Source organism: Arabidopsis lyrata (genome assembly GCF_000004255.2).
Source record: "Arabidopsis lyrata subsp. lyrata unplaced genomic scaffold ARALYscaffold_7, whole genome shotgun sequence".
NCBI classification, from domain to species: Eukaryota; Viridiplantae; Streptophyta; class Magnoliopsida; order Brassicales; family Brassicaceae; genus Arabidopsis; species Arabidopsis lyrata.
This window is the reverse complement of record NW_003302549.1, coordinates 219,708-243,168: the sequence shown is the minus strand read 5'-3', so window position 1 is coordinate 243,168 and position 23,461 is coordinate 219,708. Positions and strand designations below refer to the sequence as shown.

The following is a 23,461-nucleotide window of genomic DNA, read 5'->3' as shown; positions in this document are numbered from 1 at the left end:
ACCAGGCCCGGCCCGTCACAGATTTCTAAGAAACAAATGTATTGGGCCTCCAGAATTTTTAAAATTTTTAATATCAAACTTAGGCCTCAAAATTATTAGTTATTGCAAATAATAGACCTTATTTTTTCTGAAATTTTCAGATTTAGTTTTAACTTTTAAATTTTATCTATTTGTTATTGCAAAACGAGGTCTCATTTTCCTAAAATTTTACAATTTGGTCTCAAATTTTAGTTTTTTTTCTATAAAACCCATCCAAAAAAATTTGTTTTGTACGGGGCCTCACATTTCACAGGCCGGCACTGCTATACACATATAAAGAACAAGCAAGTCCGAACCAATCTAGAACAACACACACACACACTTGGAGTTAGAGAAAAAAGAAGAGTTTGCCTTTTTTTTTTTTGGGGTGTGTCAAGTTTCTGTTCTTCCTTTTCTCGTGCTTCCATCACGAGATCTCTCACAAGGCTCTCGCGACTCAAGAAAGGTAAAGAGAAAGAAAGAAGATTCCATAAATGGACATGAAAAGCAACAACCACCAGCAACAGCAACAAGTACTTGATGGCTCGGACATAGTTGAGCTGGTGGAAAACGAGAAAGTGTTCGACAAGTTTGTGGAACAAAAGTTTCAACAGTTAGACCAAGATGAAGATGGTAAGCTCTCCGTGACTGAGTTACAACCCGCAGTTGCTGATATCGGCGCCGCTCTTGGTTTGCCTGCTCAAGGCACTTCTCCGGATTCTGATCACATCTACTCCGAGGTAATTTCCTTTTCTTGTTTCTTGATACCTTTTATATTCGTGATCTATGATCCGGCTAATTTGCATATATGTTAGCATTTTGTTAATTAGTTTTCCTATATTATTGATCTTTGCATTTGTTGGTCATCATGTAGTAAGAAATGTTTTTGTTTTTTTGGCCGGCGTACTGACTAGAAATGTTCGGATCTAATTTTTGTGTCACATTTTTTTTTTTCAGTATTCATTAAACTGTAACAAATCTTTTTGGGGTCTATATATGCCCTTGCATTTTCTTTAACTGTGAGATGGAGTGAACCTCTTATACCGGGGAAACACAGGTGGAAGCCACCTCCCCTGCTCTCGCCCTTTTGTGCATAGATTTTTATGATCTTCGAAAGGGTCATACTAGTCGTAAATCATATAAAATAATATATATATATATAAAATATCAACATTTTACTATAGTTGTTTAAGTTATCTTCTTGATACTTACGTGGTGGTGTGGTGGATATATCTCCTATTTCTTTTTTCCCAATATAAAAATGTGTTTTTGCATTACAGTAAACTAGGTAAAAAATTAATAAAACCAGTAGTTGTTTTAAAGAAATGAATCTATGATAATAGCTTTGGTCGGTGACCTTATCTCAAACTAGCCCCTCGTGTCGCTCTTCTCCTGTCGTTTCAATATTGAAACATCGCTTTATGCATCCTCCTCACCTTACTAATTTATTTATTAGTTACTGTGTAAAGGCTGTTATAGTATTTTGCTTATTTATACGGCATATAAGCCTATTTTTCTCTATTTATTTAGTTTGGCTAAACTCATACAATCGTTTTATGTAGATAAAGTCTAGTTTTTGTTCCCCTTAACAAAAAAAAGGTTTATCCTACAAATATCTTCAGTTTATTGTTTATTAATAAAGTCTTTTATCTTTTTTAAGCATTTGGTCGGTGTAAAGTTTCATTTTCGTTCGAGACTTTCTTGACATTTTTGAAGAACAATATCCCATATCACATTTTTTAATCATTATTTATGACATATTTTGTGACGGAATCAAAGCCGTCCTTTATTTTACGAACACTCAACAAAAGACATACGATGATACGAATATGAAATATCACAGAAACTATTTAATGAACCAAAAACAAGTACATTAGTAATATTTTTTTACGGACATAGAAACCCCAAAATTACGTCGTGTTTCGCATGAATCACGTGGATTAATTAGATCAAGAGGACATCGATTGTAGTTATTAGTTAAGATTTGCTTGTTGAAAAAACATCCAAGAAGTAGTAATTCTGAATACGAATCTCTCTCTCTCACTGGATACAAATCAATATCCAACTACTTATCGTTACGTTTTGATTTGGTGTATTTGAGGAAGAGACTACGAGATTAAACTAACAACTCTCTATCTGTCTCATCCGTGCATTTATTTTTCATCGTTTGTAACGTTATAATTTACCTATTATAGGTCCTAAACGAATTCACTCATGGGAGTCAAGAGAAAGTGAGCAAGACAGAGTTCAAAGAAGTGTTGTCGGACATTTTGTTGGGTATGGCTGCTGGTCTGAAACGTGATCCTATCGTCATCCTCAGGATGGACGGTGAGGATCTCTCGGAGTTTGTCCACGGCCCTGGATACGAAATCGAACTTGTTTCTGTCTTCTCAGAGCTCTCCAGTTGCAAGGACGCATCGCTCCGTGATTGTATCGTCAAAGCTCTCCAGTCTCTTTCTGTTGATCATGGAATGCCTCCTTCCAACGACCCATGGGTACGTATTTACTTTATGTATATATATCGCTTTTTCTGCTTGAAAATACAAGTCTTGCTATGGATTTTCTTGGCGTAAAGTTCCTAATTCAACTTCAAATCTAAATTAATATGAAATAAAGCATATTAAGAGTCCACTTGTTTTTGTATGGGTAAAACCAAAACCGTAAAAATAACTTTTTCCAGATGTTTTTTTTATTTTGTGTACAAAATATCAAAAGTTGATACTTACGGTGGGAGTACATATGATATGTATCCAAGTTCGTTTTTGATGTTATATACTTATATATGTTGCTAGGGATCAGTGAGCTTTGCCTAAAAAGTAAAGTCCTTGTAACAGGTGATGAGCAACATTGTAGAACCAATTGTTGACTCTTGTCTTGATGAAGAAGATAAGAGAGAGAAGAGCGCGTCTCAGGAGAAATTCTTAGAGGCATTCAAGAGAGTCGTGGAGAGAGTGGCTCAGCGTCTCAATGAACAACCCGTGATCGTTGCTCACAGCGAAAATACTTTCGATGGGAGCGGTGTCAGGAGGCTCTTGTCCAATAAATTCGAATTCGATAAGGTAAACTTTCATACATATATATATATATATATATATATATATATATATATGTTAGCTAGCTTTCATACTACAGGAAGACAAGTTTGTTTTAAATGATGGTAATGAGTCACAAGTATCGATTCGGAACGTTTTGGTCGCAGGCACTAAACGTTGCATTGGAGACGATTCCAAAAGACCGTCATGGTAAGGTGTCTAAAGAATATATACGAGCTGTGCTTGACACTGTTGCACCATCTGCGAGTTTACCACCGATAGGCGCTGTGTCCCAGGTAAATAATCCCCGTGCGGTCTTAATATATATTTTTTGTCTTTGAAATTGTTTATTTTGCCTTTGAATTTACATGCATGTTACAGTTATTTTGTTTATATTTTAAAACAAATGAAACCACAACTTAAGTTTTAATCAAATATTATTAGTGAAGTTCTTGTTTGAGCGGCATTGATTAGTTAAGTTTGTTTGTGTTTAAGATGGATAATATGATAATGGAAGCGTTGAAGATGGTGAATGGAGATGATGGAAATATGGTGAAGGAAGAAGAGTTTAAGAAAACAATGGCAGAGATATTGGGGAGTATAATGTTGCAGCTTGAGGGTAATCCGATATCGGTTTCCTCTAACTCGGTGGTTCACGAGCCGCTCACCTCGGCTACATTTCTGCCTCCGACTCTGAATGAAACAGAGGAGCCTTCAACCTAATCAAAGACGGGGAATAACCAACATCAACAATGTTATATGGTTTCAGAGTTTTTTACCCCCAAAAGTTTTAGAGTAATGAGGAAAACCGTCTTACTTTGCAGATGTATAAGATTGAAAGTTTGGGGTTTCCTCTTGTGGGTGTGGTGATTATGCTCATGCTTTTTATTTTCTTTCTCTAATTACCAAGGGATGCAATGTTTACTCTGTTTTTATTTCGTTATAAATTGTTTACGTTTATGAAACATATGAGTTATCTTTAAAAGTGGGAAATAAAAATTGTGAATTTAAATGAAGAATTTGATTACAAGAGCTTGTCTAAAAGAAATTAAAAGGAGACAAAAATAGTTAATTTAAATAATTACGTCACAAAAATAAAATTAATTTTTTTTTAACCAGGGAGTAATCATCTATTGGTAACACAAGAGAAAAGAGGACCAAAAGGGTCCAAAAACGAATAACTATCGCATTCGCCGGAGTTTCCAGCCGTTTCTTCCCGATTCTCGGATTTTTCTTGGGAATCAAACGCGTCGCCGAGAATCGGAAGAGAGGGAAAAGGGTATGGCTCCTCATGGGGATGAATCAATTGACATCGAGAAACCTGAGCTTGCTCAATCGGAGATTCTTCGTCCGATCTCCACAGTCGTCTTCGTCATCGGTACTTAATGATTTATGTAGATTCCGATTCGATCTATCTATCTATCGGTTTCTTCTTCTTCTTCTTCTTCTTACCTTTTTGTTTTCTGATGGAGCTGCAGCTATGCAAGCGGAGGCTCTTCCTTTGGTCAACAAGTTCGGACTCTCTGAAACTACTGATTCGCCGTTAAGAGCTCTCCTTTTTCCGATTTCTGTTTTTTGCTTGTTTGGATTTTGATCTCCATGAATCTTTCACTACAAAGTCTTACTCTTTCGTTTATGATGTATAGGCTTGGTAAAGGATTGCCCTGGGTTCTGTATCACGGCGTGCATAAAGATCTTCGAATCAATGTAGTTTGCCCCGGAAGAGATGCAGCTTTGGGTAAGGATCTTTCAATGCTCTCAAAGATATGATCATTTTCCTATGAATCTCTCGGTCAAGTCGGTGCTTTGTTTAGTATGAGCTTGTTGATGTTATGCTTTTCATGAAATGAGCTCTACAAGGAAAAGGAATGCACTTTTTTTTTGTTACTACTAACTGAGATTTCTCTCCAGGGATCGATAGTGTTGGAACTGTTCCTGCTTCTCTCATAACTTTTGCTTCTATCCAAGCATTAAAACCTGACATTATAATCAATGCTGGAACCTGCGGTGGCTTTAAGGTACATTTTTTCTTTACTTCTCGTGTGCTCTGTCTTCACTTCCAACATCCTTGCTAAGAACCACTTACTCTCTTTCTTTCTTTACTTGTGCTTTGTGTTTGATTTTGTTACTGCTCGTTTACTGAACTCTGAGATTTGAGTTGCATCATAAAAATCTCTCTCTCCCTCATATCTGTATTTTCATGTCGTGAAAGTTGGTTTATTTTCATGTAATGGAAGTGCTGATTGACTGAACATATTCAGGTTAAAGGAGCCAACATAGGCGATGTTTTCCTTGTATCTGATGTTGTGTTTCATGATAGAAGAATACCAATTCCGGTAGGTTCTTCTTCCTTTTTCTTTCCATCTTTAGTGATTCCCTTTTTCCCATTTTCATCTTGCAAGTTCCTGAGCAATGTTTATGTATCTCTCTAGATGTTTGATCTGTATGGAGTTGGTCTTCGTCAGGCATTCTCGACACCCAATCTCCTCAAGGAACTCAATCTGAAGGTATTTATTAGACTGAAGATGCTACTTACTCTTTTAACTATATCAATTTTGACAAAATTGGGTTGTTTTAGATTGGCAGGTTATCTACTGGTGACTCGTTAGATATGTCCACACAAGATGAATCATTGATCATTGCCAATGATGCTACCCTAAAGGACATGGAGGTAGTGTAATGTTAATAACTCTAATTACCGAATTTAGTAAGAAAATCAAAGTACTCTGTTGTTTTGAAACTCTTTTGGCTCTGGATTCTTCAGGGTGCTGCTGTGGCGTACGTGGCTGATCTTCTGAAAATACCAGTCGTGTTCCTCAAAGCCGTGACCGATCTAGTGGACGGAGATAAACCTACTGCAGAAGAGTTCTTGCAGAACTTAACAGTTGTTACCGCTGCACTAGAGGAAACTGCCACTAAAGTGATCAACTTCATCAATGGGAAAAACCTTTCAGACCTTTAACTTTTGTTCTCTTCTTTTATGGAGACTGATTTTTTAAAGATGCGTTCAATGTGCTTGTTGCAGTTTCACTGATTTACAGTGATTATATTCTTCGTTAATAAATTTCAAGTTATTAGACGTTCTCTCGTTAGCGTTGCTAAAATTTTAGCAAAAAACAAAGTCAGTTTGACCAAAGATAACTTATCTGCCTAAAAGACAATAAATCCCTTGATAGTCAAGAATATACAACACAGTAAAATTAATTCGTTACGAGTCACTTGGTGCAACCTCAGACACATAAACGGTGAAATCAGAGGTAAAGAAAAACTGAGCTGTCTTTCCGATAAGAATTTCCGGCAAGCTCGTCGGACATCATTTGAGTATTTCTATCCTTTTAACTTATACCACTCCAGACGGAAGCCGGAGAACAAGCTGGCCTCCGAAAACGCTGTAGAAGAAAAAGGTTGAAACTTTTGAGTTATATATAAAGTGCTAAAATGTTGAAGTGAAGGACTAATGCGTACCTTTTGACGTAGTAGTAACAGAAATCTGCCAAGATGAAAGTTTGAACAATTTCTGAGATCAGAACCATTGATGGCCACAATCCATAACCCAATGCTACAAGCAACCGTCCCCGCGTGTCCACAACCTGTTTTCAACACATTTGACAATGTATTCAGCATTCGAAATTGAGTATAGGAACCACTATTGGTATAATCTATATTCACTCTCGCAGATCAAAACTAACCTGTAAAACCCAGTGGGCACAGCTGAGGAACCTTGCTACTCCAAGTGCAAAAACATAATGAGCTGTGAACGGTTCAACAATCTGAAAACCAAATAGATGCCGATTAGAGAGTAAAACAAATGTAGTTCTCTACTAGACATTGTGAAATAAAGTTGTGACCTTTGTGTTCTGCATCACTCGTAGCTGAGGCAGAACAGAAACAGCTTCAAGGTATACACATAATGCCCATGAAATCCTGTTTAATATGTGATGAGAGGTCGATGGATGGATGAACACAGCTAAAACAACACAGGGCAGAAGCTGCAAAAATTGAAATCAGATAATTGTTAGTGTCAATGATAACAACTAGAGAATCAAAACCAGATTGACATACCACATAATAGAGAGGAAAGTTGTCTTTGTCTTCCATGTAACTAGCTCTTAACTTGAAACGAATCATAAATATAACCCAGAGAGTTGTTCCCAAAGTAGCCAAGTCCAAAATGGTATGAATATCATATTCCATTACAAAGCTACAATACAGCCTAACAGCTAGAAATATCGCCGTAAGCTCCTGAGATTTAAGTGACAATCCTGCAAAAAATCATTCACAAAGTTATATAAACACTCAGAAGGTAAACACTTTTGGAGGTGGTACGCTTAATGATTTGAAATAAGAATCATAGAATGCATTTTAAAACCCTAGATTTCTAAGCAAAACCGTGAATATAAAGATAATAATGATGATTCTATAAATTAAGGCTAATAGCTGCTTCCGGGAGCAGATAACAGTGGTAAAGCAATGAAATCCTGATCAAAGCTTGAAAATTTGGACGCGATTGTGAGAAATAAACAAAAGAGTAGTGACGTTGACAAGTAATTTTGCTAAGAACAGACGAATACAATACGATCAGAAGCTGATAAGGAAGGACTGAGTTGAAAAATGGATGTGATAAAGACAAGACACATAGAATAGTACCGGCACAGGTCTTCTCCTTCATGAGTTTGTAGATGAGAACACAGATCCCGATGGAATGAACAGCCTCAGCGGCAACGAAGAGATTGTCGTGATCGTGAACAATGAATCTGAGAAGAACCAAAGCCGCCATGCCAGTGACCACGGCGAGAAAAGCCTTCACCTTTGGAGGTTGTCTCCTTACCCATGACCACACCACGTGGATCGGAGTCTTCGCCGTCGCCTTCATGTTTTGCCTTTTTTTCGCTTTTCTTCTTCTTCTTCTTCTTCTGTCTCTGATTTTCTCGGCAAAAGTGAAAAAGGTAACTCCTGATCGAGAGAGATTAAAAAGTCTGGTTTTGGTTGACTTGCTGCAAAATTACTAAATAACCCCTTCCCCCACATCTCTAATCTCCTACACTCTTATATACTAAATGGGTCGCGACTGAATCCATAACTTAGGCCCATAATCGTATTTACTTCTTTTTTAAAGGCCCATGATTGCCTTTTTCCACTCTATCTATATATATATATATATGTTCGTACGGTTAATCGTCTTTCTAAATTCTAACCGACCTCACCCGACGACGGTGATTTTAGGGTTTTTCGTGTTCATCAAGGCTCGCACGGAGGTTTTAGGGCTTTTCTTCTCAGCGATTTGGCTGGTCCTTTGGATTTGTTGAAATCTGAAGCTATGTGGACCAATGATGGTACGCCTTTAGCTCCTCCTGGCACCTACAGTTCGAGGATGCAGACACCAACACAGCCCGCTGATCACCCTTCTTACACGTCGCCTTCTAATCGGAATCCTCCGACGGAACCTACTTCTGAGGATGCAGAGGCGAAGCTTGAGAAGAAGGCCAGAACATGGATGCAGCTAAATTCCAAACGGTACGGCGATTAGAGGAAATTTGGGTTCGTGGAAACTCAGAAGGAGGACATGCCACCTGAGCACGTTAGGAAAATCATCAGGCGAGTTTCTATTTTTTCAATTTTGATTTCGAAATCCAGTTAACTGGGAAACGAATTTGGTCCAAATTCTTTCTATGAATAGATTGAAACTGACTCTATGTTTTGATTCAGGGATCATGGTGATATGTCATCTAAGAAACATGGACTTGACAAACGTGTATATCTTGGAGCACTTAAGTTCGTTCCTCACGCAGTTTTCAAGCTCCTGGAGAATATGCCTATGCCCTGGGAACAGGTACTCATTTACTTTAAGTGATCTCTATCTCGCTTTAGTTGTTCTCCTTCTCTGCTCAAAATTTTGAACTCAGATGTCTTCCAGGTCCGGTACGTGAACGTGGTACCATGGGTTGTGGAACCTATTTACATGGCTCAGGTGGGTGATTAGTCTGTCTCTCTCTTCTTCTATTTACATGTGTCTGTGCATTTGCGAGAAATCTTTTCTAGTGATGATTCTCTCTTGTTTGCAGTGGGGTTCTATGTGGATAATGATGAGAAGAGAGAAGAGGGATCGTCGTCATTTCAAGAGAATGCGGTTTCCACCATTTGATGATGAGGAGCCCCCTCTAGACTATGCTGATAACCTGCTGGACGTGGATCCTCTTGAGCCAATTCAGTTGGAGCTAGACGAGGAAGATGATTCTGCTCTATACTCTTGGTTTTACGACCACAAGCCACTTGTAAAAACAAAACTGATCAATAGTCCAAGTTACCAGACGTGGAATCTCTCACTTCCAATTATGTCAACCCTTCACAGGCTTGCAGCCCAGTTGTTGTCTGATTTGGTTGATCGCAACTACTTCTACTTGTTTGACATGCCATCATTCTTCACAGCAAAGGCACTGAACATGTGCATACCAGGTAACTCTATTCTCCTTCTGTCCTCCAGTTCTGATATTTTCATTTTCAGTTGATGTCCTTCTGTTCTCTTTTCCTTATTCATTCTCCTACTCTTTTCCAGGCGGTCCTAAGTTTGAGCCTTTGTATCGTGATATGGAGAAAGGAGATGAGGACTGGAATGAATTTAATGACATCAACAAGCTTATCATTCGATCCCCTCTGCGAACTGAGTACCGAGTAGCTTTCCCCCATCTGTACAATAATAGGCCCAGGAAAGTAAAACTCTGTGTCTATCACACTCCTATGATTATGTACATAAAGACAGAGGATCCTGATCTTCCTGCGTTTTATTATGATCCATTAATTCACCCAATAAGTAACTCGAGTAACACTAATAAGGAACATCGCAAAAGTAATGGTTATGATGATGATGAGGATGACTTTGTGTTACCAGAAGGAGTGCAACCTTTGCTGAATAACTCCCCACTCTACACTGAAACTACAGCTGCTGGCATTTCATTGTTGTTTGCCCCTCGGCCTTTCAATATGAGGTCTGGGAGGACTCGGCGGGCAGAAGATATACCCCTTGTTGCAGAATGGTTTAAGGAGCACTGGTAAGCTAATTTTTATGATGCTACTTTGGTTCTCTTTCCCCTTTTGAAATTTACTAGTCATTGTATTAACTTCTTAGTGATCTCATTTTCTGCAGTCCTCCAGCATATCCTGTCAAAGTTCGGGTTAGTTACCAGAAGCTTTTGAAGTGTTATGTACTCAATGAGCTGCACCATAGACCACCTAAGTCTCAGAAGAAGAAGCACTTGTTCCGATCTCTTGCAGCTACAAAGTTTTTCCAGAGCACCGAACTGGATTGGGTTGAAGTGGGTCTGCAAGTCTGCCGGCAGGGATATAATATGCTGAACCTGTTGATTCACAGGAAGAATTTGAACTACCTGCACCTTGATTATAACTTCAACCTGAAGCCTGTGAAAACTCTGACAACCAAGGAACGAAAGAAGTCACGTTTTGGAAACGCTTTCCATCTCTGCCGTGAGATCCTCCGGGTGACAAAGCTTGTAGTTGATGCAAATGTCCAGTTCCGACTTGGTAATGTTGATGCCTTTCAATTGGCTGATGGCCTGCAATATATTTTTTCCCATGTTGGGCAATTGACAGGTATGTATCGTTATAAGTACAGGCTTATGAGACAAATCAGGATGTGCAAGGATTTGAAACACTTGATCTATTACCGTTTCAATACTGGTCCTGTGGGTAAAGGACCAGGGTGTGGATTTTGGGCTCCAATGTGGAGGGTATGGTTGTTTTTCCTTCGCGGAATAGTTCCTCTTCTAGAACGATGGTTAGGGAACCTGCTTGCACGTCAATTTGAGGGGCGTCACTCAAAGGGAGTGGCCAAAACAGTCACAAAACAGAGAGCTGAAAGCCATTTTGATTTGGAGCTTCGAGCTTCTGTCATGCATGATGTCGTTGATGCAATGCCAGGTTCGCTTCTTGCGTATATAACTGATTTGTTTTTCTCAAGGTTGAAATTGCTTTGCTTTAATTTTCTCTCTTCCTTCTTGGTTTATATTGTCTGCTGATGTGCAGAGGGTATCAATCAAAATAAAGCGCGGACGATATTGCAGCACCTTAGTGAGGCATGGCGGTGTTGGAAAGCTAATATACCATGGAAGGTCCCTGGATTACCTGTGGCAATTGAGAATATGATCCTCCGATATGTCAAGTCTAAAGCTGATTGGTGGACAAATGTTGCTCACTACAATCGTGAGCGTATCAGAAGAGGGGCTACTGTTGATAAGACAGTTTGTAGAAAGAATCTTGGACGGTTGACCCGTCTTTGGCTCAAGGCAGAACAGGTCTTTACCTTGTCTCAACTCGTAAAATCTAAATCGTTGTTGCTTGACATAGATGCTTGTGTAGAGGCTTCGTTTTTTTGATCTTATTGAATTTAGTTCCTTTTATTCTCGATTGCCCGGTTCTGTAACACTTTTTCCTTGTAAAATTATTGCAGGAACGACAACATAATTTTCAGAAAGATGGTCCATATGTCACTGCGGATGAAGGAATAGCAATTTATAGCACCACTGTAAATTGGCTGGAATCTAGAAAATTTTCACCAATCCCATTCCCTCCATTATCATATAAACATGACACAAAGTTGCTTATCTTGGCCCTTGAGAGACTTAAAGAATCATATAGTGCAGCTGTGAGATTGAATCAGCAGCAGAGAGAAGAGCTTGGTTTAATTGAACAAGCTTATGACAATCCTCACGAAGCTTTGATGCGAATAAAGCGTCATCTTCTCACTCAGCATAGCTTCAAAGAAGTAAGTTGATAATGCACCCATTCTGGAGCAGTTTTCTGAACATGCGATCTCAATGTTACTATGTTATTCTGATGGTGAATGCATATTTTTTTTTCTGCAGGTTGGCATAGAGTTTATGGATCTATATAGCCATTTGATTCCCGTCTATCAAATTGATCCCCTGGAGAAAATTACTGATGCTTATCTTGATCAATATTTGTGGTATGAGGGTGACAAGCGCCACTTGTTTCCCAACTCGATTAAGCCTGCAGACTCAGAGCCGCCACCGCTTCTGGTTTACAAATGGTGTCAAGGTATCAATAATTTGCAAGGCATATGGGACACAAGTGATAGTCAGTGTGTGGTGATGCTCCAGACGAAGTTTGAAAAACTCTTTGAGAAGATTGATTTTACAGTGTTGAACAGGTATCTCTCTATTAAATGCTTATGTGATTATGGACATAGAACTTAGACTTTCTGGAGTAACACGTCTTTTTTGTTGTTTCTTTCAGCCTTCTTCGTTTGGTTCTTGATCATAAGCTTGCAAACTATGTGACTGGCAAGAATAATGTGGTTCTGTCTTATAAGGATATGAGCTATACTAATACATATGGACTCATTAGGGGACTGCAGTTTGCATCGTTTGTTGTTCAGTTTTATGGACTAGTGCTAGATCTTTTGCTCCTTGGTTTGACTCGAGCGAGTGAAATTGCCGGGCCACCGCAGAGGCCTAATGAGTTTATGACCTATTGGGATACAAAAGTTGAGACTCGCCATCCCATAAGACTGTATTCTCGGTATATAGACAAAGTGCATATAATGTTCAAATTTACCCATGAAGAGGCTCGGGATCTTATTCAACGTCATCTCACCGAGCGTCCTGATCCTAATAATGAAAACATGGTGGGATATAACAATAAAAAGTGCTGGCCAAGAGATGCATGGATGAGGTTAATGAAACATGATGGTATGCTCCTTTTTTGTATTTAGATAGACTATCATTATGCACCAGATGTTGTCTCATTATTTATTCATCTTGCAGTCAATCTTGGTAGAAGTGTCTTCTGGGATATGAAAAATCGTCTTCCTCGAAGCATCACAACCTTGGAGTGGGAGAATGGCTTCGTCTCCGTGTACAGCAAGGATAATCCAAACTTGCTTTTCAGCATGTATGCGTTTTGTCTCAGTTTTCTAGTGGCTGTTGTAAATTAGTGCTAGGCCTTTGTTTTTGTCACTGTTTGATAGTGCAGCTTATATAGTGACTGGGGTTTGCATTCTTGCCTGCAGGTGTGGATTTGAAGTCCGCATGCTTCCAAAAATTAGGATGGGCCAAGAAGCTTTCAGCAGCACAAGGGATGGTGTCTGGAATCTGCAGAATGAACAAACTAAAGAGAGGACTGCAGTTGCTTTTCTGCGGGTTGATGATGAACACATGAAGGTGTTTGAGAATCGTGTGAGGCAGATTCTTATGTCGTCAGGGTCAACAACATTTACCAAAATCGTCAATAAATGGAATACAGCTCTGATAGGTATATCCTGTACGCCTTTCTTTTTGCAGTACTGATGACGTCTAATAATGTTTGACTAGCATGAAGCTGAGCACATTTATTTGTTTTGTACAGGCCTCATGACTTACTTCCGTGAAGCCACTGTGCATACGCAAGAGCTCTTGGATCTGCTTGTTAAATGTGAAAATAAAATCCAAACGAGGGTTAAGATTGGACTGAACTCAAAGATGCCTAGTCGGTGAGCAAACGCTATCTTACTATATTGTGTTTGACGTATCAGAGTTGTATGTTATGTTTTTGTAAACCTGATTGTTAATTCCTTTGTAGATTTCCTCCTGTTATCTTCTACACTCCAAAGGAAATTGGCGGGCTTGGAATGTTGTCGATGGGTCATATTTTGATCCCACAAAGTGACCTTCGGTACAGCAAGCAAACAGATGTTGGTGTAAGCCATTTCAGGAGTGGAATGAGCCACGAGGAAGATCAACTGATTCCTAATCTTTACCGTTACATACAACCATGGGAAAGCGAATTTATTGATTCACAGCTGGTGTGGGCAGAATATGCTTTAAAGAGGCAGGAAGCACAGACCCATAATAGACGTCTGACGTTGGAGGATCTGGAAGTAAGTATTTTACTTGTAATCTTGTTGCCGCTTTACGTAGTTTATAGTTCTGAGAGGATATCAATTACTTAGCTTTATCCTCTTTCGCCCGTCTTGAAAGTAGCTTTTGTGTGTGTATACTTTCCTTTTCACTAGACGTAGGGATTTTTAGAGGATATCTAAGTGTTGCCTTGTTCTCTTTTGGAGGTCGACGAGGTAGCATAAAAGTTTGATTGGGAAGTCTTGATGTTCAGTTTAGAGTATATTAACTCATGTAAAAAAATATTTGACAGGACTCTTGGGATAGGGGAATTCCGCGTATAAATACGCTGTTCCAGAAGGATAGGCACACTTTAGCATATGATAAAGGTTGGAGGGTCCGGACCGACTTCAAACAGTACCAATCCCTGAAACAAAATCCTTTCTGGTGGACACACCAGAGGCATGATGGTAAATTGTGGAACTTGAATAATTACCGAACTGATGTCATCCAAGCTCTTGGAGGTGTTGAGGGTATTCTTGAACACACCTTATTTAAAGGAACATAGTGAGTCTGCCTTTTCGTTTGTGCTCAATTAATTATGATCTTTCTTTCACTTTGACATTTAATGTTTTTGTTGCTCACAGCTTTTGTTCTCAGCTTACCGTATCAATTTTGCTAAAAACAATTCTTTACATGAACCCAGCTTTCCAACGTGGGAGGGTCTTTTTTGGGAGAAGGCATCTGGTTTTGAGGAGTCTATGAAATATAAGAAGCTGACAAATGCGCAGAGGTCTGGTCTGAACCAGATTCCGAATAGAAGATTCACGCTTTGGTGGTCACCAACAATTAATCGAGCGAATGTATATGTGGGTTTTCAAGTGCAGTTGGATTTGACAGGAATATTTATGCACGGAAAGATTCCTACTCTTAAAATATCTTTGATTCAGATTTTCCGTGCCCATTTGTGGCAAAAGATCCATGAGAGTGTTGTTATGGACCTTTGCCAAGTACTGGATCAAGAGTTGGATCCGTTGGAGATAGAAACTGTGCAGAAAGAGACAATTCATCCACGGAAGAGTTACAAAATGAATAGCTCTTGTGCTGATGTTCTTCTTTTTGCTGCCTATAAATGGCCAATGTCTAAGCCTAGTCTAGTGGCTGAGTCAAAGGATATGTTTGATCAGAAAGCAAGTAACAAGTATTGGATAAATGTGCAACTTCGATGGGGAGATTACGACTCCCATGATATTGAACGCTATACTAGGGCCAAATTCATGGATTACACAACGGACAACATGTCTATCTATCCATCTCCAACGGGTACTTTATAGCCTTTTTCAATTTGTCACTTATTTTTTGTTTTTTCTGCAGTAAGTCTCATATCTTGATGAAATCCTCGCAGGTGTAATTATTGGGCTTGATTTGGCCTATAACTTGCATTCTGCCTTTGGTAATTGGTTCCCTGGTTCAAAAACTCTGCTTGCTCAAGCTATGAACAAGATCATGAAGGTACTAGAACTTTTTTTTGTGCTGTGTTTTTTTTATTTGGCTTTTACATATGTGACTCTTATTGTTTAAGCTTTAAATGTTACAGTCCAATCCCGCTCTATACGTGTTGAGAGAGAGGATAAGGAAAGGTTTGCAGCTGTACTCATCTGAGCCTACAGAGCCATATTTGTCATCTCAAAACTATGGTGAAATATTCAGCAATCAAATCATATGGTTCGTTGATGATACCAATGTATACCGTGTCACAATCCACAAGACATTTGAAGGAAATCTAACAACAAAGCCAATCAATGGTGTAATTTTTATTTTCAACCCAAGAACAGGGCAACTATTCCTAAAGGTAGTTTTCCTCTCCCATACATAACATGCAATCATTAAAATACGTAACCGCTGTTTCATCTGTAAAACTATAATAACACCCATTGGGGATCTTTGTCCCACTAGGTCATTCATACAAGTGTTTGGGCTGGGCAGAAGCGCCTTGGTCAGCTAGCGAAATGGAAAACTGCTGAAGAGGTTGCGGCACTTGTGCGGTCTCTCCCTGTTGAAGAACAACCAAAACAAGTTATTGTGACTCGTAAAGGAATGTTGGATCCCCTTGAGGTTCATCTGTTGGATTTCCCAAACATTGTTATAAAGGGAAGTGAACTCCAGCTTCCGTTCCAGGCTTGTCTTAAGATAGAAAAATTTGGTGATCTGATTTTGAAGGCCACAGAGCCACAGATGGTCCTCTTCAATATCTATGATGATTGGTTGATGACTGTTTCTTCGTACACTGCCTTTCAAAGACTCATTCTGATCCTTCGCGCTCTTCACGTAAACAATGAGAAGGCAAAGATGTTATTGAAGCCTGACATGTCTGTTGTCACTGAGCCAAATCACATCTGGCCCTCTCTCACTGACGACCAATGGATGAAGGTAACCCTTGTACCACCTTTCAAGTAGTGTTTCGTCGTATTTTCTGATTAGACCGCTTGGTCTTTACATCTGCAGTTTCTGCTTATTTTTTTAATAAAAATCAATTAACTCTTTTCTTTGTTTAGTGAAGTTATTATCCTCCTTCCTTACTCACATCTGATGATTCATTGTTATATTCAGGTGGAGGTTGCTCTTAGAGATCTCATCCTTTCTGACTACGCGAAGAAAAACAACGTGAATACGTCAGCTCTGACACAGTCAGAGATCAGAGATATAATACTTGGAGCGGAGATTACTCCTCCGTCTCAGCAGAGGCAACAGATAGCTGAGATTGAGAAACAGGTACTTGTAACTGTCACTTCTCTCAAGGGTTCTTGAAACAGGGACATTCAGAAATTAGATTTATTTTGGTTACTCTAAAAAAAAATGTAAAAATGTTTCCTGCTGCAGTCAAAGCAAGCGAGCCAGCTTACTGCAGTCACAACAAGAACCACAAATGTTCATGGTGATGAATTGATTAGCACCACCATTAGTCCGTACGAGCAATCTGCATTTGGATCCAAAACAGACTGGCGTGTGCGCGCAATTTCAGCTACTAACCTCTACCTCAGGGTCAACCACATCTACGTGAACTCGGACGACATAAAGGTACAAAGTCAAATTCGCTCAGACTTACTTAGTCAAATTAATAAATAATAAGTAAAGGCCCTAAAACGTATTTGTTTGTTGTTCACAGGAAACTGGATACACCTACGTTATGCCCAAGAACATATTGAAGAAGTTCATATGCATAGCGGATCTTCGAACTCAAATTGCTGGATATTTATATGGGATAAGTCCGCCGGATAATCCTCAAGTGAAGGAAATCCGTTGTGTTGTGATGGTGCCGCAATGGGGAAATCACCAGCAAGTTCAACTGCCGTCGTCTTTTCCGGAACATCAGTTCTTGGATGATTTAGAGCCCCTGGGATGGATGCACACACAGCCTAACGAGCTTCCTCAGTTGTCACCACAGGTATGTATATAAATATATATGTGTATACCTTCTTACAAACTTTACACCTAATAACTGGGTTTTTTTTTTTTCGGCTGCTGTAGGATGTGACTTTTCACTCCCGTGTTCTGGAGAATAACAAGCAATGGGACGGAGAAAAATGCATCATCCTGACATGTAGTTTCACTCCGGGCTCATGCTCTTTGATGTCATATAAGCTGACGCAAGCCGGGTATGAATGGGGACGGCTGAACAAAGACGCAGGCAGCAATCCCCACGGTTACCTTCCCACCCACTATGAGAAGGTTCAGATGCTCTTGAGTGACCGTTTCTTCGGGTTCTACATGGTGAGAACACACAGTAACCCTTAATTGTTGCGTGTTTGGCCTTGATTGATATTATTTTATTATACAGCACTGAAATGATGAGACACATTGTTGAATGATAGGTTCCTGATAACGGACCCTGGAACTACAACTTCATGGGAGTTAATCACACGGTGGGCATGAACTATAGCTTGAAACTTGGAACCCCCAAGGAGTACTATCACCAAGACCATCGACCCACTCATTTCCTCGAGTTCAGCAATATGGAGGAGGATGGTGACCTTGATCGTGAGGACACTTTTGCTTAAGACGTTTTTTGGATGTATGATGTAAATTAAGTTTGCAAATTGTTAATGATGAGATTGAAAAGATTTTTCTCTATTTTAAAAAATAATAGTAATGATTTGAAGACTTCACAAGCAAATTCACTTACATGATTAAAAAAAAAAAAAAAAAAAAGACTTGAATAACCTAGGTCGATTTTTTTTTTGGTATATGTAGTAGCTTCGAGTTGGGTATGAATTCGAATTCATTGCACCCATGATGACATTGTCAAATGAGATGTATCACCATTGTTTTACTTTTGTTCCGCTCATTTTCACTTAATTTCAATCCATCCGTACAATTCTGGACACCAACCTTTGTGTTTCACTTCTACAAGTAGTAAAAATCTCTTGGACTCCATTTGTCCTTTACATTCAATATATCTCTGTGAGTTTATATAAACAATAATGTAGTTGTATTTTCAGAGAATATGTCAGCATCCAGATCTGCATTAGTCGGGATATTTTTACGTACGTCTCATATTTATGGAAAAAAAAACAATTTTTCATACATACATACATAAAACAATTTTCGATTTAATCAATGTGGGAACCATATACAGTTCACATATTTATCGCATGTCACCTAACAAAACTATTATCGCAAAACTCACACCATGTGGGACTATATCCTTGGTTGCCCCAATATTAGATATCTTTTTTTTTCTTGCTACTTCTTTTCTACCTACATTTATTATCGCTCCCTAAGATATATATATATATAGGGTTTATCTTTCTTATATAATTATATATACGATTGTTTCTATTGGTAAATCGTTTCAACGTCGATTACATGTTTTGAAATAGAATTCTATCCTTTTTTTTTTTTTTTTTTTTTTTTAGAATTCTATCCTTACTAAAAAATCCTTATATTTTATACATTGATTGTTTTATACGCAAACATAAAATTCTATACAACTTTCAAGTGTTTATTTTATCACAGTAATTATTACTGCAAATGTTTATAAAAAAAAATTCTTTTTTCGTGTACAAGCAATTTGTAACTTTGCTTAGCCTAAACACACGAGATCGTGTCTTCAATTATAAGAAAACATGTTTGACTATATTAATATACATCATAATAGTAGACTTAAAAGCAAAATGCAATTTTTTTTAAAAAAAAGTGAAGCTCTATATAATCTGATATTGGAAAAATGATCTTACATAAGAAACATCTATTTTTGCTTAAATTAGCGATCATGAATTTATGTTTTCAAAGGAAGCATAGTCGCTATAGGCTATACCCCGATCGATCGACCACTACACTCACCAACCATCTACACAATTAGGCTATTGAATACATGTTTTTACATTTAAGAATGGGCCTTAATAGGGATTATGTGTGCAGTATGCAAGTATACGTTAAAAAATAAAATGCAAGTATATATTTATTCTGTATACCAGAAAATGAATATAAATAATAACTTTAATTAAACTTGAGCCTCTTAGTTGTACAACTGTCCAAAGCCACCGTATTAATGTGCGTGGATGAGTAGGTGGAGCTTTAATACGGCAACCAACATTATGATATCTTTAACATTTATGCAATCCTCCATTTTTTATTTCTAGTTCGCATTGTAATTCTAGCACCTAAAACGCAGTCAGGACTAAAATTTATCTCTTTATATATATCAGGTCCCTCGATTCGAAAGTCGGACTAGCTATTGCATGCACCCACATATATATGCATCATGTTAATTTTGCGACATCAGATATTTCTACTTTTGCATCAATTTTTATAAGAACGTGTAAGGATTTAGTAACAATGAAGAGTGGGTGAAAGTTTTGAATTTCAACATTTGATATCGGTCATTTGTGTAAAAACAATATACAGTAGATTTCAGAGAAAATTGTGGCGATATATATGTAGTTGAATTCTTATTATATAGCTGCATTCGTAAAAGTGCTCGTTCTTATTTGTTATCAAGTTGCTATGTTTTCGTCTTTCTTAAGTGTTTTTTTTTTGTTTGTCTTTCTTAAGTGATCTTCAACTCTTCTTTTCATTTCGAACAAAATGAAATTTATAATCAAACGTTTACGTATTATTTTTCATCAAAAATGAAGAAATAGTAGTTACTTCTTCAGCTTGTCAAAAAAAAAAAAAAAAAAATAGTGAAGTAGGCTTTTGAGCTGGCATGCTTTTATTGAAGGGCCTTGCCAACTTCAAAGACGAAGTAGATTGATGATAGATATTAACTTCTATCTCCATCTAACCAATAAATCAATCCTCTTTTCTGACCAATTTCGTTAGTTTATTACTATTACTCTATTTTATTTTTATGTATATACGGTTAAAACAGTAGATCATGGCTGCATGGCGTACATAAATCCAAAGATAAAGAATATTTGTTGCGTTGGGTGGGCTTTGACAAGCATAGTAATGGATTTCCGGTAAAATAATAGTGGACGAGAACTATAAGCCGACAAGGAGTGTGACTATATCTTTTTTTCCATAAACATTTAAGTTTCTCTTCTAACCATAATGTGATTCGCTTCAATTTTCGGTTGGTGGAGCCGTATACACGCACTTATTAATTCATTTTCTTTTCTTTTTTTTTTTCATATGAAAACTATAAAGCGTGTTTGTGAAACAAAAAAAAATGTGCATGCTCATCCTGCAATCTCTACAACAATAAAATTAATTAACCACATTTGTGGATCAAAACTTTCGTGTGGCAAAAGTTCTACGCATGTGTCCCGTGCAATAACGCTGATGAGGGAAACAAAAAGTAAATTTGAATGCCGTTGTCGTATTAAGGAAAAAAAAAGTCAAAGTGTTTCAACCACCCTGCATGAAAAATATCATAAAGTGCCGAATAGACGAACGTAACAACGAGAAGATGGACCATGACATTAAATAAATGATCCACAAAACAAAATAATAGGAACCGCCGAATCCAATTATTGTTGGTAAAAAAACTAAAGGTTAATTAGGAAGAAATTATTAAGATCAATCTTCGGAAAAATCTTTGATAAGACCATTATATAAACGAGAAGAAGTCTCGCTATAATCATATCCTCACCTTCTCCACTAATACTCTATTTATCATATAGTTTTTTTGTTCTTCTTATAAACTTTATATTTTCAGCAAACGAAAGAGAAGTGTGTCAGAACTCTCAGAGGGTGAGAATCCCAATGAGGATCTTACCCGAACCTCGAGGTTCGGTTCCGTGCATTCTCCTTCTCGTGTCGGTTCTCTTTTCAGCGACTCTCACTCTCGCTCGTGTCGTCGAAGTTGTCGGTTACGCCGAGAGCAAGATCAAAACCCCCCATGCATTTTCAGGTAACTCATAACCACATTATTAACTTATATACTATATAGTTCCTTTTTTTTGTGATTATTTGATCAATGTGTGATATTATTTGTTATAGGACTCCGAGTGACGATCGACTGTAAGGTGAATAAAGGCCATTTTGTTACAAAAGGCTCCGGAAACATTGACGACAAAGGAAAATTTGGTCTTAGTATTCCTCATGACATTGTCTCCGACGACGGAGCGTTGAAGGAGGAGTGTTACGCTCAGCTTCACAGCGCGGCGGGAACCCCTTGTCCGGCTCACGACGGCCTCGAATCCACGAAGATCGTGTTTTTATCCAAATCCGGGGATAAACACGTTTTGGGTCTCAAACAAAATCTGAAATTTTCACCCGAAATTTGTGTTTCGAAATTCTTCTGGCATATGCCTAAGTTGCCACCTTTTAAGGGCTTTGATCATCCGTTCCCTTTACCTCCACCTTTGGAACTTCCACCGTTTCTCAAGAAGCCATGTCCACCTAAATTCAGCCCTCCTGTGGAGGTTCCACCTCCGGTTCCGGTTTACGAGCCACCGCCAAAGAAAGAGGTTCCGCCTCCGGTTCCGGTTTACGATCCACCGCCAAAGAAAGAGGTTCCCCCACCTGTCCCGATTTACGAGCCATCACCAAAGGTGGAGCTTCCACCGCCTATTCCTAAGAAGCCTTGTCCACCTAAACCGCCGAAGATAGAGCACCCACCTCCGGTTCCGGTTTACAAGCCACCGCCAAAGATAGAGCACCCACCTCCAGTTCCGGTTTACAAGCCACCGCCAAAGATAGAGCACCCACCTTCGGTTCCGGTTTACAAGCCACCGCCAAAGATAGAGCACCCACCTTCGGTTCCGGTTTACAAGCCACCGCCAAAGATAGAGCACCCACCTCCAGTTCCGGTACACAAGCCACCGAAGAAGCCATGTCCGCCTAAGCCGCCGAAGGTGGAGCTTCCACCGCCGGTGCCAGTCTACAAACCACCAACGAAGAAGCCTTGTCCGCCTAAACCGCCGAAGAAAGTTGATCCACCGCCGGTTCCAGTCCACAAGCCGCCGCCAAAGATAGTCATTCCACCGCCGAAGATAGAGCACCCACCTCCAGTTCCGGTTTACAAGCCGCCGCCGAAGATAGAGCATCCACCAATCTACATTCCACCGGTAGTGATCCCGAAGAAGCCGTGTCCTCCGCCGGTACCAGTATACAAACCACCGGTGGTGATTCCGAAGAAGCCGTGTCCTCCGCCGGTACCAGAATACAAACCACCGGTGGTGATACCAAAGAAGCCATGTCCGCCACTTCCACAGCTTCCACCACTTCCAAAGTTTCCACCTCTTCCTCCTAAATACATTCACCACCCCAAGTTCGGGAAATGGCCTCCACACCCTTGAGAAAATTAAATACGTATATATATATATATATATATATATATATATATATATATACGTATACTCATGTATAATCAACGTGTTGCCTTTTTAATACTTTATCTTTGCATGTTCTCTTTATATTTTGTTTCTTTTGTTGGCTTTCTCTCTGAGTTATCTTATATGTGTAGACTGTTTGTTTATATTCCCGCAATATTCTTCCAACAATAATATGGTAATGATACGTTTCTCTTTTTATCATTAGATGATCAACAAGCATTTTGCGTTTAAGAGTATTCGGCAGAAAAAAACTTACAGTATGTGTTTTCGCAGAAACATTGTTGAGCTTATAGTATATTTTCGTCACAAAACGACAACATATTGCAGATGGTATAAAAAGGCCGATCTTTCATCAGGCCAACTTCCTTCACTCAGGGACGACAAGAGACGAATGAATTCAGCACTTCTGAATGGAAATTCACTCTCTATATCCGCATAAGCCTAGTTTGATTTGCTCTCTACTGATTGGTGCCTGGTCACCTACCCATACGTTTGTCGACAGTCCAATGATATAAGAGCATTTCCATCGGTGTCTAACAAATAAAATAATATTATTTTTTATTATTTAATTATTTTATTATTTAATTGTTTATTTAAGCCAATCAGAAGAAGACAACTGTAAAAATGAGTTTCTCAGTTGAGAAACAGTGTCTGTCTTCTCTCCTTCTTTTTTAATTTTTTATTCTGTTTTATTGGAAAATGTCTCACCTATTCACTCTGAATGGAGATGGTCTAAGACTAATAATCTGTCGACGAATAAATTCAATCTTCCAAAGAATAT

The 23,461-nt window shown here is 38.7% G+C and overlaps 6 protein-coding genes across 7 annotated transcripts; 5 read left to right on the top strand and 1 right to left on the bottom strand.

Annotated features, from left to right (window-relative positions):
- Nucleotides 1–312: 312 nt before the first annotated feature.
- Nucleotides 313–4,017, top strand: LOC9304937. The gene is made up of 5 exons (XM_021017141.1): nucleotides 313–758; nucleotides 2,214–2,513; nucleotides 2,853–3,077; nucleotides 3,218–3,346; nucleotides 3,546–4,017. Exons 1-5 carry the CDS (start codon nucleotides 513–515, stop codon nucleotides 3,771–3,773), a joined length of 1,128 nt encoding a protein of 375 aa, XP_020872800.1. The 5' UTR covers nucleotides 313–512; the 3' UTR covers nucleotides 3,774–4,017.
- A 172-nt stretch (nucleotides 4,018–4,189) lies between these two features.
- Nucleotides 4,190–6,135, top strand: LOC9302889 (5'-methylthioadenosine/S-adenosylhomocysteine nucleosidase 1). The gene is made up of 8 exons (XM_002868818.2): nucleotides 4,190–4,428; nucleotides 4,529–4,592; nucleotides 4,697–4,788; nucleotides 4,962–5,068; nucleotides 5,312–5,386; nucleotides 5,483–5,557; nucleotides 5,629–5,721; nucleotides 5,815–6,135. The coding sequence occupies exons 1-8, from the start codon at nucleotides 4,332–4,334 to the stop codon at nucleotides 6,010–6,012; spliced, it is 801 nt and encodes a 266-aa protein (XP_002868864.1). The 5' UTR covers nucleotides 4,190–4,331; the 3' UTR covers nucleotides 6,013–6,135.
- Nucleotides 6,136–6,176: 41 nt separating this feature from the next.
- Nucleotides 6,177–8,018, bottom strand: LOC9304936 (putative ER lumen protein-retaining receptor C28H8.4). The gene is made up of 6 exons (XM_021017142.1): nucleotides 7,698–8,018; nucleotides 7,113–7,312; nucleotides 6,899–7,039; nucleotides 6,740–6,820; nucleotides 6,516–6,640; nucleotides 6,177–6,439 (listed from the first exon to the last, which is right to left on the bottom strand). The coding sequence occupies exons 1-6, from the start codon at nucleotides 7,921–7,923 to the stop codon at nucleotides 6,391–6,393; spliced, it is 822 nt and encodes a 273-aa protein (XP_020872801.1). The 5' UTR covers nucleotides 7,924–8,018; the 3' UTR covers nucleotides 6,177–6,390.
- A 181-nt stretch (nucleotides 8,019–8,199) lies between these two features.
- LOC110226314 lies at nucleotides 8,200–8,378 on the top strand (the record flags this gene model as incomplete). The annotated part of the gene is given in 2 exon segments (XM_021017450.1): nucleotides 8,200–8,238; nucleotides 8,240–8,378. Coding segments are annotated over 2 exon segments (156 nt in total), but the record flags the coding sequence as incomplete, so codon positions are not given.
- Nucleotides 8,379–8,389: 11 nt separating this feature from the next.
- Nucleotides 8,390–18,071, top strand: LOC9304935 (pre-mRNA-processing-splicing factor 8B). Of its 2 annotated transcripts, XM_021017448.1 has the most exons (24): nucleotides 8,390–8,645; nucleotides 8,757–8,880; nucleotides 8,965–9,018; nucleotides 9,113–9,503; nucleotides 9,604–10,096; nucleotides 10,192–10,982; nucleotides 11,088–11,356; nucleotides 11,512–11,826; nucleotides 11,927–12,231; nucleotides 12,318–12,772; nucleotides 12,848–12,974; nucleotides 13,093–13,334; nucleotides 13,428–13,551; nucleotides 13,641–13,938; nucleotides 14,211–14,464; nucleotides 14,604–15,220; nucleotides 15,303–15,409; nucleotides 15,495–15,749; nucleotides 15,854–16,327; nucleotides 16,508–16,669; nucleotides 16,778–16,975; nucleotides 17,064–17,342; nucleotides 17,426–17,668; nucleotides 17,770–18,071. In XM_021017448.1, the coding sequence occupies exons 1-24, from the start codon at nucleotides 8,614–8,616 to the stop codon at nucleotides 17,953–17,955; spliced, it is 6,795 nt and encodes a 2,264-aa protein (XP_020873107.1). In that variant the 5' UTR covers nucleotides 8,390–8,613; the 3' UTR covers nucleotides 17,956–18,071. The 2 variants fall into 2 exon arrangements, with proteins under 2 accessions (XP_020873107.1, XP_020873108.1); XM_021017449.1 differs by lacking the exon at nucleotides 8,390–8,645 and having other exon boundaries at nucleotides 8,791–8,880; nucleotides 8,954–9,018.
- Nucleotides 18,072–20,980: 2,909 nt separating this feature from the next.
- Nucleotides 20,981–22,881, top strand: LOC9304934 (proline-rich protein 4). Its single transcript, XM_021017220.1, has 2 exons — nucleotides 20,981–21,254; nucleotides 21,344–22,881. The coding sequence occupies exons 1-2, from the start codon at nucleotides 21,107–21,109 to the stop codon at nucleotides 22,642–22,644; spliced, it is 1,449 nt and encodes a 482-aa protein (XP_020872879.1). The 5' UTR covers nucleotides 20,981–21,106; the 3' UTR covers nucleotides 22,645–22,881.
- Nucleotides 22,882–23,461: the final 580 nt, after the last annotated feature.